Below are 13,636 nucleotides of genomic sequence, written 5' to 3'. Positions count from 1 at the left end.
ACATGGCAGCTCACAACCACCTCTAACTCCAGTTTCAAAGGATCCAATACCCTCATCTGGCTTCCTCAGGCACCTGAACTCATGTGCATATACCCACATGCACACCCCCCCCCACACACACACATTCCCCCCCAACACACACACTTAAAGATGAATCTTTAAAAGAAGAAGAAGAAAGGTATGGAGCAATGAATTCAGCTGTTGAGTCAAGGCTGAAGCTCTGCCCAGAGTCCTTTATATATTTTTAAATAAACAGTGTCTAATTATGTTGCTTAGAGTAGCTCTAAACTCCTGTCTCAACCAATTAGCTGGGACTATAGGTATATGCAGCCAAACATGGGGAAAATATCTCCAAGGATATCTGGAGTTTCACAAACCACACATTGATCCATGTGACTATGTCTAAACCCTTAGGTAGCCATTCCAACTTCATCTTCCACTTTTTAGCCCCATTCTGACCCCACTATTATCCCAATCTTTTATCCCAGGGTTGGCAAGCTATTTCTACAAAGGGCCGAACAGTAAACATTTAAGGCTTCAAAGCCATATGGGTCTCTTACATAGTATTCAACTCTGGCATCATATGAAAATAGCCATGGACAATATATATAAACAAATGAGTATGGGTGTGTCCTACTAAAACTTTATTTACAAAAACAGACATCAGACTGATTAATGGATAAACAAATTGTGGTATCCCCATAGAATGCTACTCGGGAATAAAAGAAAATAACAGATACACTTTAAAAACATACATATATCTTGCCGGGCGGTGGTGGCTCACACCTTTAATCCCAGCACTCGGGAGGCAGAGCCAGGTGGATCTCTGTGAGTTCGAGGCCAGCCTGGTCTCCAAAGTGAGTTCCAGGAAAGACACAAAGCTACACAGAGAAACCCTGTCTCGAAAAACAAAAAACAAAACAACAATTTTAAAAAAACCAACAAAAAATACATATATCTCAAAACATTATGCTAAACAGAAGTAGCCACAAAAAATCACCTGCTACACAATTCCATTTATATAAATGTCCAGAACAGAAAAATCTAGGAAGAAAACAGATCGGTGCTTGTCAAGCTGGGCAAGGAAAACACAAAAATGTGGCAGTGACAAGTTTTCTTTGAGGGACAATGAAAATGTGGAGTTAGATTTTAGGGCTGTATTGGGTCCTTGCTGTGGCTAAATATCTAACGAAAGCAACTTACGTGTTTGCTTGGCTCACAGTTTGAAGGGACCGTCCATAAAGTTGGGGAGGGCAGCAGAACCATGAAATGGCTGGTCATGTCAACCCCAAGGGCAGGAGGCAGAGGGCAGTGGGTATCTGTGCCCAGCTCCCACTGTCGTCCTCATTCAGTCCCAACTCCAGCCCCTACTCAATTAAGGAATCTAGATAATCCCTCACAGGCATGCCCGGAGATTTGTTTTGGTGGAGATGCTAGATTGTGTCAAATTGACAATCATCATGAATACATCCAACTGCTTATTATACACCTTCTTGGATATACTAAAGCCATTGACTTGTTCATTTAAACAGGTGAAACCTATGATCTCTCAATACAGTTATTCAAAAGTAAATAAAGCAACAAGCAGGATTTGGTCTGAAGATGATGGTCTACAGCCACACCACAAACATCAAAGATCTTCCCTCTGTGATACAGAGGCCCCTAGCCTCTGCCAGGCAGCACGTGTCAACTTCTAAGCCTTCCACCTCCAAATGCTCTGTCCTCTGGGAATCCTCCTCTCCATGACTCTCTGCAAAGCCCTGTTAATGTCTTAAGGTCTACTGTTTGTTATGTCAGATTAAACTTATTCTCCCTTAGTCCTACGTGCTGCAGACATGATGTGTAGAACCCAGCAGTGTTTACCTAGTAGGTTCTTAGTAAATAACTCGAGAAAGGGGTCTGTGAACCATGAAACAAATGACTTCTGAGGGCATTACTTATGGAAGACTGCAGTTAAGAAGTCGTTCCCAAGCTAGATGGAAACAAAAAGAGCTTGAAGCTGAAGATGGCGGTCCCAGGAGACAGACGACATGGTGAGTGGGCAGGAAGAGAGAAACCCCAGGGCATCTGTGGAGGAAATGGAGCTAAAACTTGGTGACTGACTGAATACAGGGTTTGAAGGGATGGGTAAATCTAAGATGATTCCGATTTTAGATGGCACCGTGACACTCATGACACCAGGAAGGGACCTGGGAAATCAGCCCTGGAGTAAAGCCCTGACTTATGAAGGCTCTGAAATTTCACTTCAGAGATAATTTTTTTTAAATTCATGTTATTTGATGATTGACAGGCAAACAAGCCAGCCCAAAGTGTACAGAATCTCCCTCAGTCAAGGGCTCCCGTCACCTCCACGTCCTAGGAAGTTGGGCTTGGGGAATTAAGTTCCTCAGGAGCTCATGCTCGGGAAGTGTTAGAACCGAGACTCACTTCATTAACTGCCACCAGCCACCCTGCATCTCAGGGACCCAAGTTTGAGTCAGACTAGGAAGTGAAGTCCTAGAGAGACTCCATCCGTGCTTCCACTTGAGAGGCCTTCTAAATTTCAGGAATCAGAGACCAGAGGTGACAATCCAAGTCCTCACAGCAGGCAAGCCATCCCCAGACAGCAGACAGTGGAAGACAAGGCCCACTGCCACCTGGTCCAGAACCCGAGAGAGAAAGACGGGAAACCGAGAACACCTGAAAACAGACACAGGAAGCCAGAGCCCCAGACGGATGGCATTTAGAAACCAAGGTGGCAGTGTCAGGAGAAGGATACTTGGCAGCCTCCAAGGTAGCCAAAGTAGGCGAGGAGCGGAGAGTGTGATGTAGGGGGAGAGCTCTCCAGCAGGACTGGGCCCTGGTGCTCCTCAGTTCCTGTCTGCAGGGAGTGACTGGCACTTTACCCTCTGGTCTGGCCCCCTCTGGAGGTGACTCACTCGAGGGCCCCTTCCCAGTCCTATCAGCTCATGAGCTGGTCAAAGAGCATTACAAATGACACCCAGAGGGGAGCACAGGACAGAACTCAGGCAACAGGGAGGGCAGAAGGATACTCAGATGTTCACTCAGGAGTTCAGAAAGCAAAGGTTTTTGGTTTGTATGTTTGTTTAATTCTTTGCTTTTTGGGAGCCCTGCCACCCAGCTCCCAAATAAACATGGAGACTTATTCTTATTATGAATGCCTGATCTTAGCTTGGCTTGTTTCTAGCCAGCTTTTCTTAACTTAAATTATCCTGTCTGCCTTTTGCCTCTGGGCTTTTTACCTTTCTCTATTTTGTATAACTCTCTTCTCTTCTTACACTGTGGCAGGTTGTGTGGCTGGGTGGCTGGGTGGCTGGGTGGCTGTGCGGCTGGGTGGCCGGGGAGCTGCCCTTGGTGCCCTCCTCTCCTTCTCCTTTTCTCACTCCCAGCTCTTCTTCTCTCAATCCTAGATTTCTCCTATTTATTCTCTCTGCCTGCCAGCCCCTCCTATCCTTCCTCCTGCCTTGCTATTGGCCGTTCAGACCCATCAGGTGTTTTAACAGGCACAGAAACCCAGCTTCACAGAGCTAAACAAATGCAACATAAAAGAACGCAACACATCTTTGCATCATTAAACAAATGTTCCACAGCATAAGCAACTGTAGCACATCTTAAACTAATGTTCCACAACAGAGAGGGGGCAGGGACAAGACGTTGCCAGAAGCAAAGGGGCCAAGTTCACATCGGCCTCTTCAAAGTGGGGGACAAAAGAGTAAAATAAGTATGTCTAATTTATACAGAAATATTTCAAAAACACGGCCAAGGGAAGGATGGAAGGTAATATAATAAACACTGCTGCAGAATTTGAGTCTTCAAATAAAAAATATTGGTAGTAAATTTCCCTTTATTTCAAACAAAATGTCAAGATAGCAGATAAGGCAGGTAACTGGGTGCTGGGCACACCCACTGTACATCTGCCAAACTGGCATACCTGGGGGCACAGACTGATCGACAGGCCGACTCCTTGTATTATCCTACGGCTTTTATATGCTATAAAAAAGCTAACAGGGAAAATAAATCACATCTTCAAACGTGGAGGGCACTCACGTAGAAACATGTTCTAACAAGGCGTGCAGGACAATGTAAGAGTCAAGAGCAGTGATGAGGACGGTACAGACCAAGGATGTGACCCTAACGTCCAGGAAGATCGAACACCACACTGGCTGGGAGATACTGTTGCTGGGCAGATTTAAAAGGGGTCCAGGGCAGTCTCTTCCTCGTCCTGAGGACAAGGCAGGCAGTAAGAAGGGGGGGTGGGGGTGTTTGGTCTTTCTTCCAACCTACCAGCTTCCAGGTGGCTCAGAACACAGCCAGCAGTACCTCACATGAAGTGGAGAGTCGGTAGGCTCAATCCCCTGCTGGGGCAGGGAGCTAATCTGAGCTCTGATAGGCAGTCTTACATCATGTGGACAGTCCTGTGGCAGGTGGCAAGGCTTAAACTATGTAACCGAGTCCTGGTAGGAAGGCTGTAACTTCTCCACTCAGGTGTGTCCTGGGTAGTTTGTTTGGTTTGGTTTGCCAAGCCTGGTGTTGACTAGAATCTCTGATTTTTTAATTCAGAATTACAAAATTGGTTTTGGAAGTTCTTAGTTGAGAGGTAGCTCTAGCTTCAGATTACATGTCTTGCCCTGACTTGTTTGAAACCATCCTTGAACAGGGCGAGTGGCTTCGGCTCCGGATGCACTGACCTGTTACGACATCCCTGCCTAGCTCTCTCCCATCCAGCTCTGCCCCGCAGCCACCCCCATTAAACTGCGCTGGGTGTCTTCAAGAGGAGAGATGGCACTTCTTCAACGATGTGAATGTCCTATCCTCTTAGGTTCTCTGGTCCCACGTGTCAGATTAGCTCCCTCTGAAGGTAAGGAAGTCATTTCTTCTGGAACATAGGACTGGAGGTGGGGGAGTAACAGAGGAAGGAGAGAGATTTGGGGACATTTAATAACCCTGCTATAGGCCTGTGACACACTGACAAGTTAGAAGTCACCCTTCCTGCTACCCAGGGGTGACTCCCGTGATTATCGGCTCCTCAGAGCGGGCAGTGCTGATGCACGGATGACACTCGTTTAGAAACTGAATGTCAAGGCCGGCGAGACAGCTCCGGGGGCAGACACTGACAGCCACGCCTGCGTTAGATCCCAGAACCCACATGGTGAAGGAGAGAGCTGACTCCCACAGGTTGTCCTCTGACCTCTGCACACACTCAATATGGCACAAACGGGAGTGCACACACATACCCCAGAATATCAATCAATCAATCAATCAACTGGTGTCATTCTGTTAAGAAGAAAGGGTGTGGGAAGGTAGCTGAGCCGTAGGGAGCAGGCCTAGCATTCAGGAGGCTCTGGGTTTGATCCACAGAACTGAAACAAAAACACAGTAGGTTTTTGTTTGTTTGTTTGTTTGTTTTTTAAAGAAAGAAACCAAGTTTCATCAGTGTCCATGTATGAGGAGCTGACTTCCACACTAGCTTAGTGAAAACCTGCTATGTAGGCGGCCTATAAGATACCATGGATGCAGATAACCCCTTGGGGTTGAGGGCTTGTTTCCTTTTATATATACACAGGACTCACATTGGGAAGGCATTCGTGATTAACCGCAGAGCAAACACGCTCCCCATAGGGAAGAAATGCAGCTAGTCTGGTGGCGTTCTGCTCTCTTGTGTTTTCCAAACATCTAGCCTTGGAGTGGCCTATCTTTTCTTTTTGAGATGGGTCCAAGACACATACCCTATCCTCCCTAAGTATTGCTGTGCTGACTTCTAAAGGGTTAAAGGAGAAAAGGGAAAAAGTTGTTCGGTTCGTGTGTTACTATCACAGAAACAGAAGGGAAGATCAGATGCTGACAGACAGGTGAATAAGGAGGGGAGAGACATTCAGTCACATGGCGCTAATCCAAAAGATGTGAAATCAGAGAGCGTCTCACTTCACTGTGAGTGGGAGTCTCTTAATTTGCCAGCTCCTCAGCACCAGCCCTCAGGTGGCATCTAGTGACTTTGGTGAAAGCCACAGGAAGCTTCTAGGGACGCTTGACTGAGCACAAGACCAAAGCCAGGGTGTTCCCCATGAGCTCAGAAATGGCTCCTGAGGTTGAGCCCTGTGTTTTATAATTGCTGGCGTTTGCTATGCTAATCCTAAACCACACAAAAGAAGAGGCCGTGCCACACAGAGAATACTACTGTGGAGCCCTGAGGAGATTAAAACAGTGCTGATAACGACCCAAGAACAGGAACCTCCTGGGACGAGCTTGCGCACAAGCCTGAACCCTCCCTGGGAGAGCCACCTCCCCTGAATAACTGACAGAGCTTACTTGGCCTGGGATACAGTGAGAGCTCAGAATAAGAGAGGTCATGTCAAAGCGGGTAGAGAGCTGGAGGACTGCTCAGAGGCAGCAAGCCCACCCACCTGCTGGTTGCATGACCTACCCAAAGCCCAGATGTCCCCTTCCACTAAAACAGCCAAGCCTCCCTTTCAGGTTCCAGGGCTACCTATGAGTGTCTGGCGAAGGGATGGCTCACTGTGGCCTGTACCATCAGAGCTGCGGTTACCATTCTGGAGATAAGGAGGCTGTTAACGGTCAGCAGACCATTTCAGGGTCTCTCCTTCCTTCTCTTTCTCTTACTCTGGTCTTTCCTGCCCCCAGGAAGAGCCAGGGAAGAGGCAGTTTACATAGAGGGAAGGTGTTCCCGAGTGAGCAGCTGAGAGCCACGTGTGTGGCTAACACAGCCTTCTGGTATGACTGCCAAGAAGCCAGGAGCCACATTTCAGACTTAAACACAGCAAGCACACGGACCCACACAGCCGATAAACTGCACCCTGCTTACAAAGTCAATGTCTCTGTTGTTGGCAGCTCACCCCTAATCCTCTTTTGGAATGAGGCTGAGAAGCAGATATATCAAATTCTGAGGGGTTATGGGCTTTCTGGCAGGTGGAGTTAGTTATTAAACCTGGTCCCCGTCCCACAGCAGCCCTGCCGCCAGGCCCTGGCACACCCACTGACAGCCAATCCTCTGTGGGCTGAGTCAAGAGTGCCTGGGGAGAATCCATGAAGCCCTGGGCTCAAATCCCAGCACCACATCCACAGACTATGGCAGTACACCCGTACAATCACAGCACTCCAGGAGGTAGAAGGACCAACCCCCATCCCTCCCCCATCCCCAAAAGGAAAAGTCTCTCCAACATGAGAACAAATGTAAATTACTACCCATGTGTGTAGTGTGGAAGGCTGACCCAAGGCAGCTTTTCCTGACAGATACAAGGAGATGTGTGGGAAAAGACACACCACCCCAGGAAACAGACCACAAGGAAAAAGGTAGGAAACAAACGGTCTCCATTCCAACAGCTAATGAACCCCTTTTTCTGTGGCCAGTGGCCAGCCTCAGAGGGTACTGGGACCCTCTCAGTCAGGAAGTGCCCTGAGGCACCAAACTCCTGGCTTCACAGTGGGGAGAGGGTTGCTTTCTTTCAGTCAACAGGCACTAACTAGTTGTAGCCAGCAAGATGGCTCTGAGGGTAAAAATGCTTGAAGGGCTGAGTTTGAACCCTTGTGAAGATGGAAGGTGGGAACTGGCTTCCAGGAATGTGCCTCCTCACCACTCCCTCACCCCAGCTCACATATAGATGATGAGGATGTAATGATGCTAATAATAATGTTTTTAATCAAAGCAAAGAAAGTGGTCACACATATTCAATGAATAAACAATCTACTGTCTCGGGGCCTTTGGCCTGGTGTCTCCTCTGTCCTCAGAGGTCTTTGGCCAGTGTCCTGTTCACTTCTTTCCTGGGCTGCTATTTCCCACAGCCTGTGATTACACATGCGAGGTAGGGTCCCAGGTGAAAAACCCTAATTCTAGAGCTTCCCCAGTCTCATGCCAGCAGAGAGCCAGTGGGAGAGCAACACTGGAATGGGAGGTCCTGACAGGCTGTGGCAAGCCTCTTTCCCTCAGGCCCAAGCGACTGCTTACCCAACCTGGGAATAACCCTTCCTCAAATCCTGTCAACCTGCTGGTGACCACTCGCAGGGGCAGAGACTCTGGTCACCTCTTCTGCTGAGGAAAATAGGAAACTGTGCCTCAGAGGAAGCTCAGTAATGACATCCGGGAAGAAGGGGCTTGGTCAATGTTAGAGAAGGGGTGGTCTGTTGTAGCCCTGGTGCAGATCCTGTACCCCTAATAAGCTGAGGGTAAATAGAGTTGGTTTCATAATTCCCCCATGTTCAAGAATGACATCAGCGTAGAACTGCTGTAGATAGCCAGACATGCTCAGATGGGCTTGGGGCAGGCTGGTTATTCTTTGACTAGTTTGTAAGCAAAGGTATTCCTTTTTTTTTTTTTTTTTTTTTTAAAGAACTTGACTTAAATATTTGGTATAGACTATGCAAAGTCTACCTCTCATCCTTCTACATATACCACCCAAACAGGACTGCTATTACAATTAGCATAGCCCAAACCATGCCATAGCTACAAAAATCAAGTTACCAGTGGGAATAACGGGAAAAAAAAGGAGTTTAGATTGAAAGATGAAGCAATGTTGATCCTTAAAAAAAGAGGTGGGTGGAATTGGCCAAAGTTGACTTTATTAGCTAATTAGAACACTGGGAAGTCAAAAGACTTGAGAGAGAGAGAGAGAGAGAGAGAGAGAGAGAGAGAGAGAGAGAGAGAGAATTCATATACCACCAAATTTAAATTATAATTCAACAATTTTTAGTATGGTCGCTGGGCTGCGTAACCATCACAATTTAATTTTAGAATATTTTTATCCTCCATCTCTAGGCCCCCACTAACAATAGGAGTCAACCCATACATCTTTTCCTGTCTAGCCCTAAGCAAACAGTCATTTAGCTTTTTGCTCCTCTGTATTTGTGTATTCTGTACACTTCATTCAAAAGTGATTACACAATGCAGAGTTGTGTGTCTATCTTGTTTATTAGCATAATGCTTTAGGTTTCATCTGTACTGTGGGCTGCGTCCCTAACTCTGTGCCTTCTTTACTGTCTAAGAACCTCCCACTGTATGGATATACCACATGTAACTCACCCATTCATCAGATGATGGCCATCCAAGGTATTTCTAAGTTTAAAGTGTTATGAGGAGCCCTGGAAATTCTTGTAGGCACTTGAGCTGTGTGTATCTCTCAGAGCAGAACTGCTAACTCATGGACTGGGTAACATATTTCAAAACCCTTAGCACAGGCAGAAATGTGTTTCCAGCCACCCATGAATGGGGGAGGAGAGTTTAACACTTCTCCACCCTATCTTGCCAATCCACAAACTCCTTCCTCCTCTGCCTGGTGTCATCCTCAACACCCTTGTGTACACATGTCAAAGACTCCAAGGTCTACTATATGACAAACTGAAGAGAAGGATGGCGTGTCCAAGGTCCTAATATCATGTCTGCAAGCAGGCTTGAACTACAGCCACCTAACCCTTAAAGGTCTCCAAGGAAGGCAATAATGCAGTTTCCCTCAGAAGTCTAGAGGCAGAAATGCCTTTAAATCTTGGCCCACAGAGCATACATGCACTGACTACACAGACATGGCAGGAGTACAGGGTTGGGCTGGCCGGCCGAAGCCCTCTCACTGACCTCGCCAGGCTCCTAGCTAGCCACACATCCTCTGTACTGCCATGTTCTGGAATGTCCCTCCCTGAAGTCTTTTTTTTTCTCTTTTGCTGTGGCAATCTCGTCAATTCCATTTTCAGAGTCCACAGCAGTACCGCACAATTTAACACTAAGAATGTTTGGTTGTTGACGTTCCTGCAACAGCCCGGACTTTCTTCTTCCTCCTCAGTCCCTCTGAGAGAAGCGTATATAAAATGAGTAATTGCAATGCTGAGGAATTGCTGGAGTCAGCAACGCCCCACAGGGGCTGTATTTCCTCCCCCCACTTCCCTCCCACCACAAACTCTCCCACATACGTTGAGAATTAAAGACACATTACTGGGATAACGAAATCTGACCTGAAAAATGTGTTGCAGCCACAATGGCAAGCCACCAAGAGGACTGACAATAATTTCCAATGGAGCTGGAAAGGGTTAGATGCCCTGACTCTGAAATGAGCCAACACTGCACACTCTCATCAGATTAAGTCAGCTCTGCTTTTCCTAGTGGAATTCCGTGCCCTTGCTATCCCCATCCCCCAGGCCCCAAAAGGCAAGGAGATACCTGCAGCACCTAGACAAATAGCTGTGGAAATTCACTTTTCTGACCACGAGAAGCAGGAAGAAAATTCCCATTTTTCAGCTGTCTTCCTAAACTCCACCATCGTTAGGAATTACTGTGGTGCCTTTTCCTTAGAGAGCTAATCCTTGCCTGATAACACTACAGACACATACACTAAAAACCAGAATGTCAACTGTGTGCTATCGTGTGGGGAAGTTCATCTTCCTAAAGGTTACAAGGAGACCATTAATCCATGATCTAAGCATTTGCTGAGTCACAGGGAAGAACGGGTCATTTGACTCTGAAATTCATGTCCTCACCCCTGTATCCTGACCTGTACAATGGACATAAAGAAGGAAGCCCGTGGAGTACTGTTTTCAACAAGTGCTGAGCCCAGAGCAAACACTGAATAATCATGAGCTTGCACCATGATCTTCTCCATGGCCACCAAGACTGCCATCTTGGATAAGATACCATAACCGCAGTAAGGAACTACCCTCAGGGTACTGGCCTTTGTTCTAGGGTTTTTCCTCACTCATCTTTCAGAAGAAATGTGTTCATAAGACACAGAAAAGCAGGAAGAAAGGAGTGTCATGTGCAAAGATAAGAAGACAATTTAAAATCTCAGGTGAATGGGGCTGACAAGATGGCCCAGCAGGTAGAAGTGCTTTCGTTACAAGACGACATGAGTTCTGATGATCCCCAGAACTAAGATGGAAGGAAAGAATCTGTCTCAGAGTTATTCTCTGATGTCCAGTCTCTGACTTAGACAGCAACACCCACACTTACCTCCCTCTGTGGCTGGGCCGCTCCCTGGTCTGCAAGGCGGAGGTTTAGGATGTGAACCTCCTGTGGCAGCCCAGTTGTGCCTCTGCTGGCACAGCCAGACAGAACGGTGAAGCTCTCCATCAGGGCCTGGACAGGATGAGAGGCACCGATCGGCAACTGTTCACACCAGGTGCTGGGCTCGGGACCTGTGGACGTAATCACTGACATGAGATGTGCAGCAAGAGCAGAGACACTTTGGGTGACAGATTCACGGCAAACACGGCTGAAGAACCTTTACAACCAAGTTGTTCTTACAACTCGAAGATTAAAAAGCGGTGTCTTCATCTGAAATCCCAATCTTTTATGTTTTGTTTTGTTTTTTGCATAATCTTGACATATGTTTGATTTCTAAATTCTCTTTAGGCTCACAGGTTGTCAATGTATCCTTTTGGGAAAGATACGTCCCATTTGATATTTATGCTTTTATTTTCTCTCTTGGAAGAAAACAGCTGTAATAAATTATTTAAAGTCCAAATAATACCATACATAAATAAGATTAAATATCTGAAATTGTACACACACTCCCCAAATAGTCTGATACCTTTTAAGAATTTTCCTTTATTAGGGAAAATAAAACAAATTTAAGAACAATACAAAACAAAATGTGTAAGAAGAATTTGGAGCCACACCTGCAAAGTTTGGGGCAGAGGTCAGGAAAACCTTCCCTTAACAGGAAAAGTAGAACTCTGGTCATATTTGGCTTCTGCGGCCTCATTTTCCGTTCGTCTAGCCAACCAAACTTTTGATTTTAAACTATCCACTCCTCTCCACCTCTACTTCCCAACTGTCCCCCAAAATTACAAAGGCTGTACCCCCCAAGCTCTCCAAGCCAGCTCTATAGCAAGCTGTTCCTTCTAACCTTGGGAGCCCCACTTTACAGTTGTTCCACAGGCAGATACCCACCCTCTGCAGTCATGCCCTGACCTCTGAGAACTGCTGAGCAAAGCCTGAGCCCCTCCATAGGGCACACAACTAGGCTTTGCTTGGTCTAGCCTCCTGTCAGCCTTGTGATCTCACTCGCAGCTCCAGCAACACCAACTTGCTTGCAAAGCTCCAGACGCAGCATGAAGATTCTCAACTCCCCATCTGTCTTTACTTAAACTTGTCCCAGTCACCCAAACTTGTCGACTCTAACTCCACCCCCACAATAAGGGCGCCCAAGCTGAAGGAGGAGCTCCTCTTCCCCCCACCTCTTCAACACCCCATAGTTTATTTGCCCATCTCCCCTGCTTCATTTACCACAGTGACTACGGGTGTATACACCTGCCATAGCCAGTCAACAATACACCGCTGACCTCCTGATGGCTATGATTTTCTGTATTCATCACTAGGCTCTCGGAATTCCACTATAGTGCCTGGCCTGGAAATTCATATTCTTATATCATTCATATTCTCTCTCTGCCTCCCCTTTCTCCCTTCTCCCTCCATCCTTCCCCTCCCTCTCTCCTCTACCCCTTGGGAGAACTAATTAACCACAAGGTTGCTGCAGTGATGTGAGCTACAATTCCACTACTCCTCATCTCCATCCCATATTGATGACATCTGGGAGGAGGAGATGAGATACCAAGAGGGCCCAGGAACTGTCACCCCCAAAATACACTGTCTTGGTATATTAGCTGTTTGAAATGAAAGGAATTCAGAGAGCAGCCAATGCCTGAGGAGGCTTTTGTGTCTGTTTAAAGTCTGGACCCCCAAGAAGAAAACCATCACCTCTGGTCACGCCCCAGGGCTTCCACTGATGGAGCGCATGGCAGGCTGAGAGAACACAGTGTGTCAACATACCTGGACACTTTTCTCACACCCCGTGTCTTCTGTGTTAGCCCCATTCAATATTCCAGAGAGAATCATTTGCAAATCTTTGTCATTGCTGTATATCTGTCCTCTGCCATCCACGTTCTCCAAGCCCACTGTATTCTCCTAAAAATCATTTTTCAAACCCTTAGGTTTTCCATACCCATAACCCCCCTCCCTCCAAAATGGAACAGATGTTTCTGGTATTTTGACTTATCACATTCCTGTGAATTTTCCTCTTTCGCAATGAATTCTTATTCATTCTCTCCTATTTAATCTGTATTTGTCAGTGTATCCTAAAGACTCTTCAGAAGGCAGAGAGAAGGGACCTAGAACTCTTCACCCTCACATATACATCACTGACCCCACTCTGATGAAACCCCGGGACTGTGAACACAGGCTCCAACCTTTTCTAAGGGGACCCAGATCAAAGTCCTGGGCGCATTCCGGTGAATTCCTCCTGGCTTCTAAATAACAAGCACATTCTTTAGAACTGCAGACTCAGTCTCAAATGCCATTTGAAATTCTGGACTAGGCACTGCTGGACCCCATGCTCTGTCATAAACAGGCACCCCACCTACTAGGCCCAGTCTATTTCAGGACTCACAGAAATTATCTAGGTTGATAACAGCAATCTGGTTTGAAATGAAGTACGTGCCTTTTCAAATAATCACTACCACTCCGGCTGGACGGTGCCCAGCTGCTCTCAGAGGAGGCGGAGGTGGTGGAGGAAGGGGCTGTTACAGCAACGGCAGGGGAAGAATCTGTGGGTGAGCCTCAGAGAAAGTCTGTTCCCCTGATTCCGGGGACTGATACATAATAGCCACTGTGCTTGGGAACCAAATTGGTTTCAGAGACTCCTGC

General features: G+C 46.8%; 1 protein-coding gene across 1 annotated transcript in view; it reads right to left on the bottom strand.

Annotated features, from left to right (window-relative positions):
- The window catches only part of Tgfbr3 (transforming growth factor beta receptor 3), a 183,279-nt gene that overhangs the window by 101,557 nt on the left and 68,086 nt on the right, over window positions 1-13,636 (bottom strand). The window contains exon 3 of the mRNA XM_036201220.1: window positions 10,943-11,127. Within this exon, the coding sequence (XP_036057113.1) occupies window positions 10,943-11,127 (185 nt within the window). The remainder of the gene's footprint in view (window positions 1-10,942; window positions 11,128-13,636) is intronic.

The sequence above is a fragment of the Onychomys torridus genome, chromosome 10 (assembly GCF_903995425.1).
Source record: "Onychomys torridus chromosome 10, mOncTor1.1, whole genome shotgun sequence".
NCBI classification, from domain to species: Eukaryota; Metazoa; Chordata; class Mammalia; order Rodentia; family Cricetidae; genus Onychomys; species Onychomys torridus.
The sequence above is the reverse complement of the archived record's forward strand: the minus strand, read 5'-3'. Positions and strand labels throughout refer to the sequence as shown.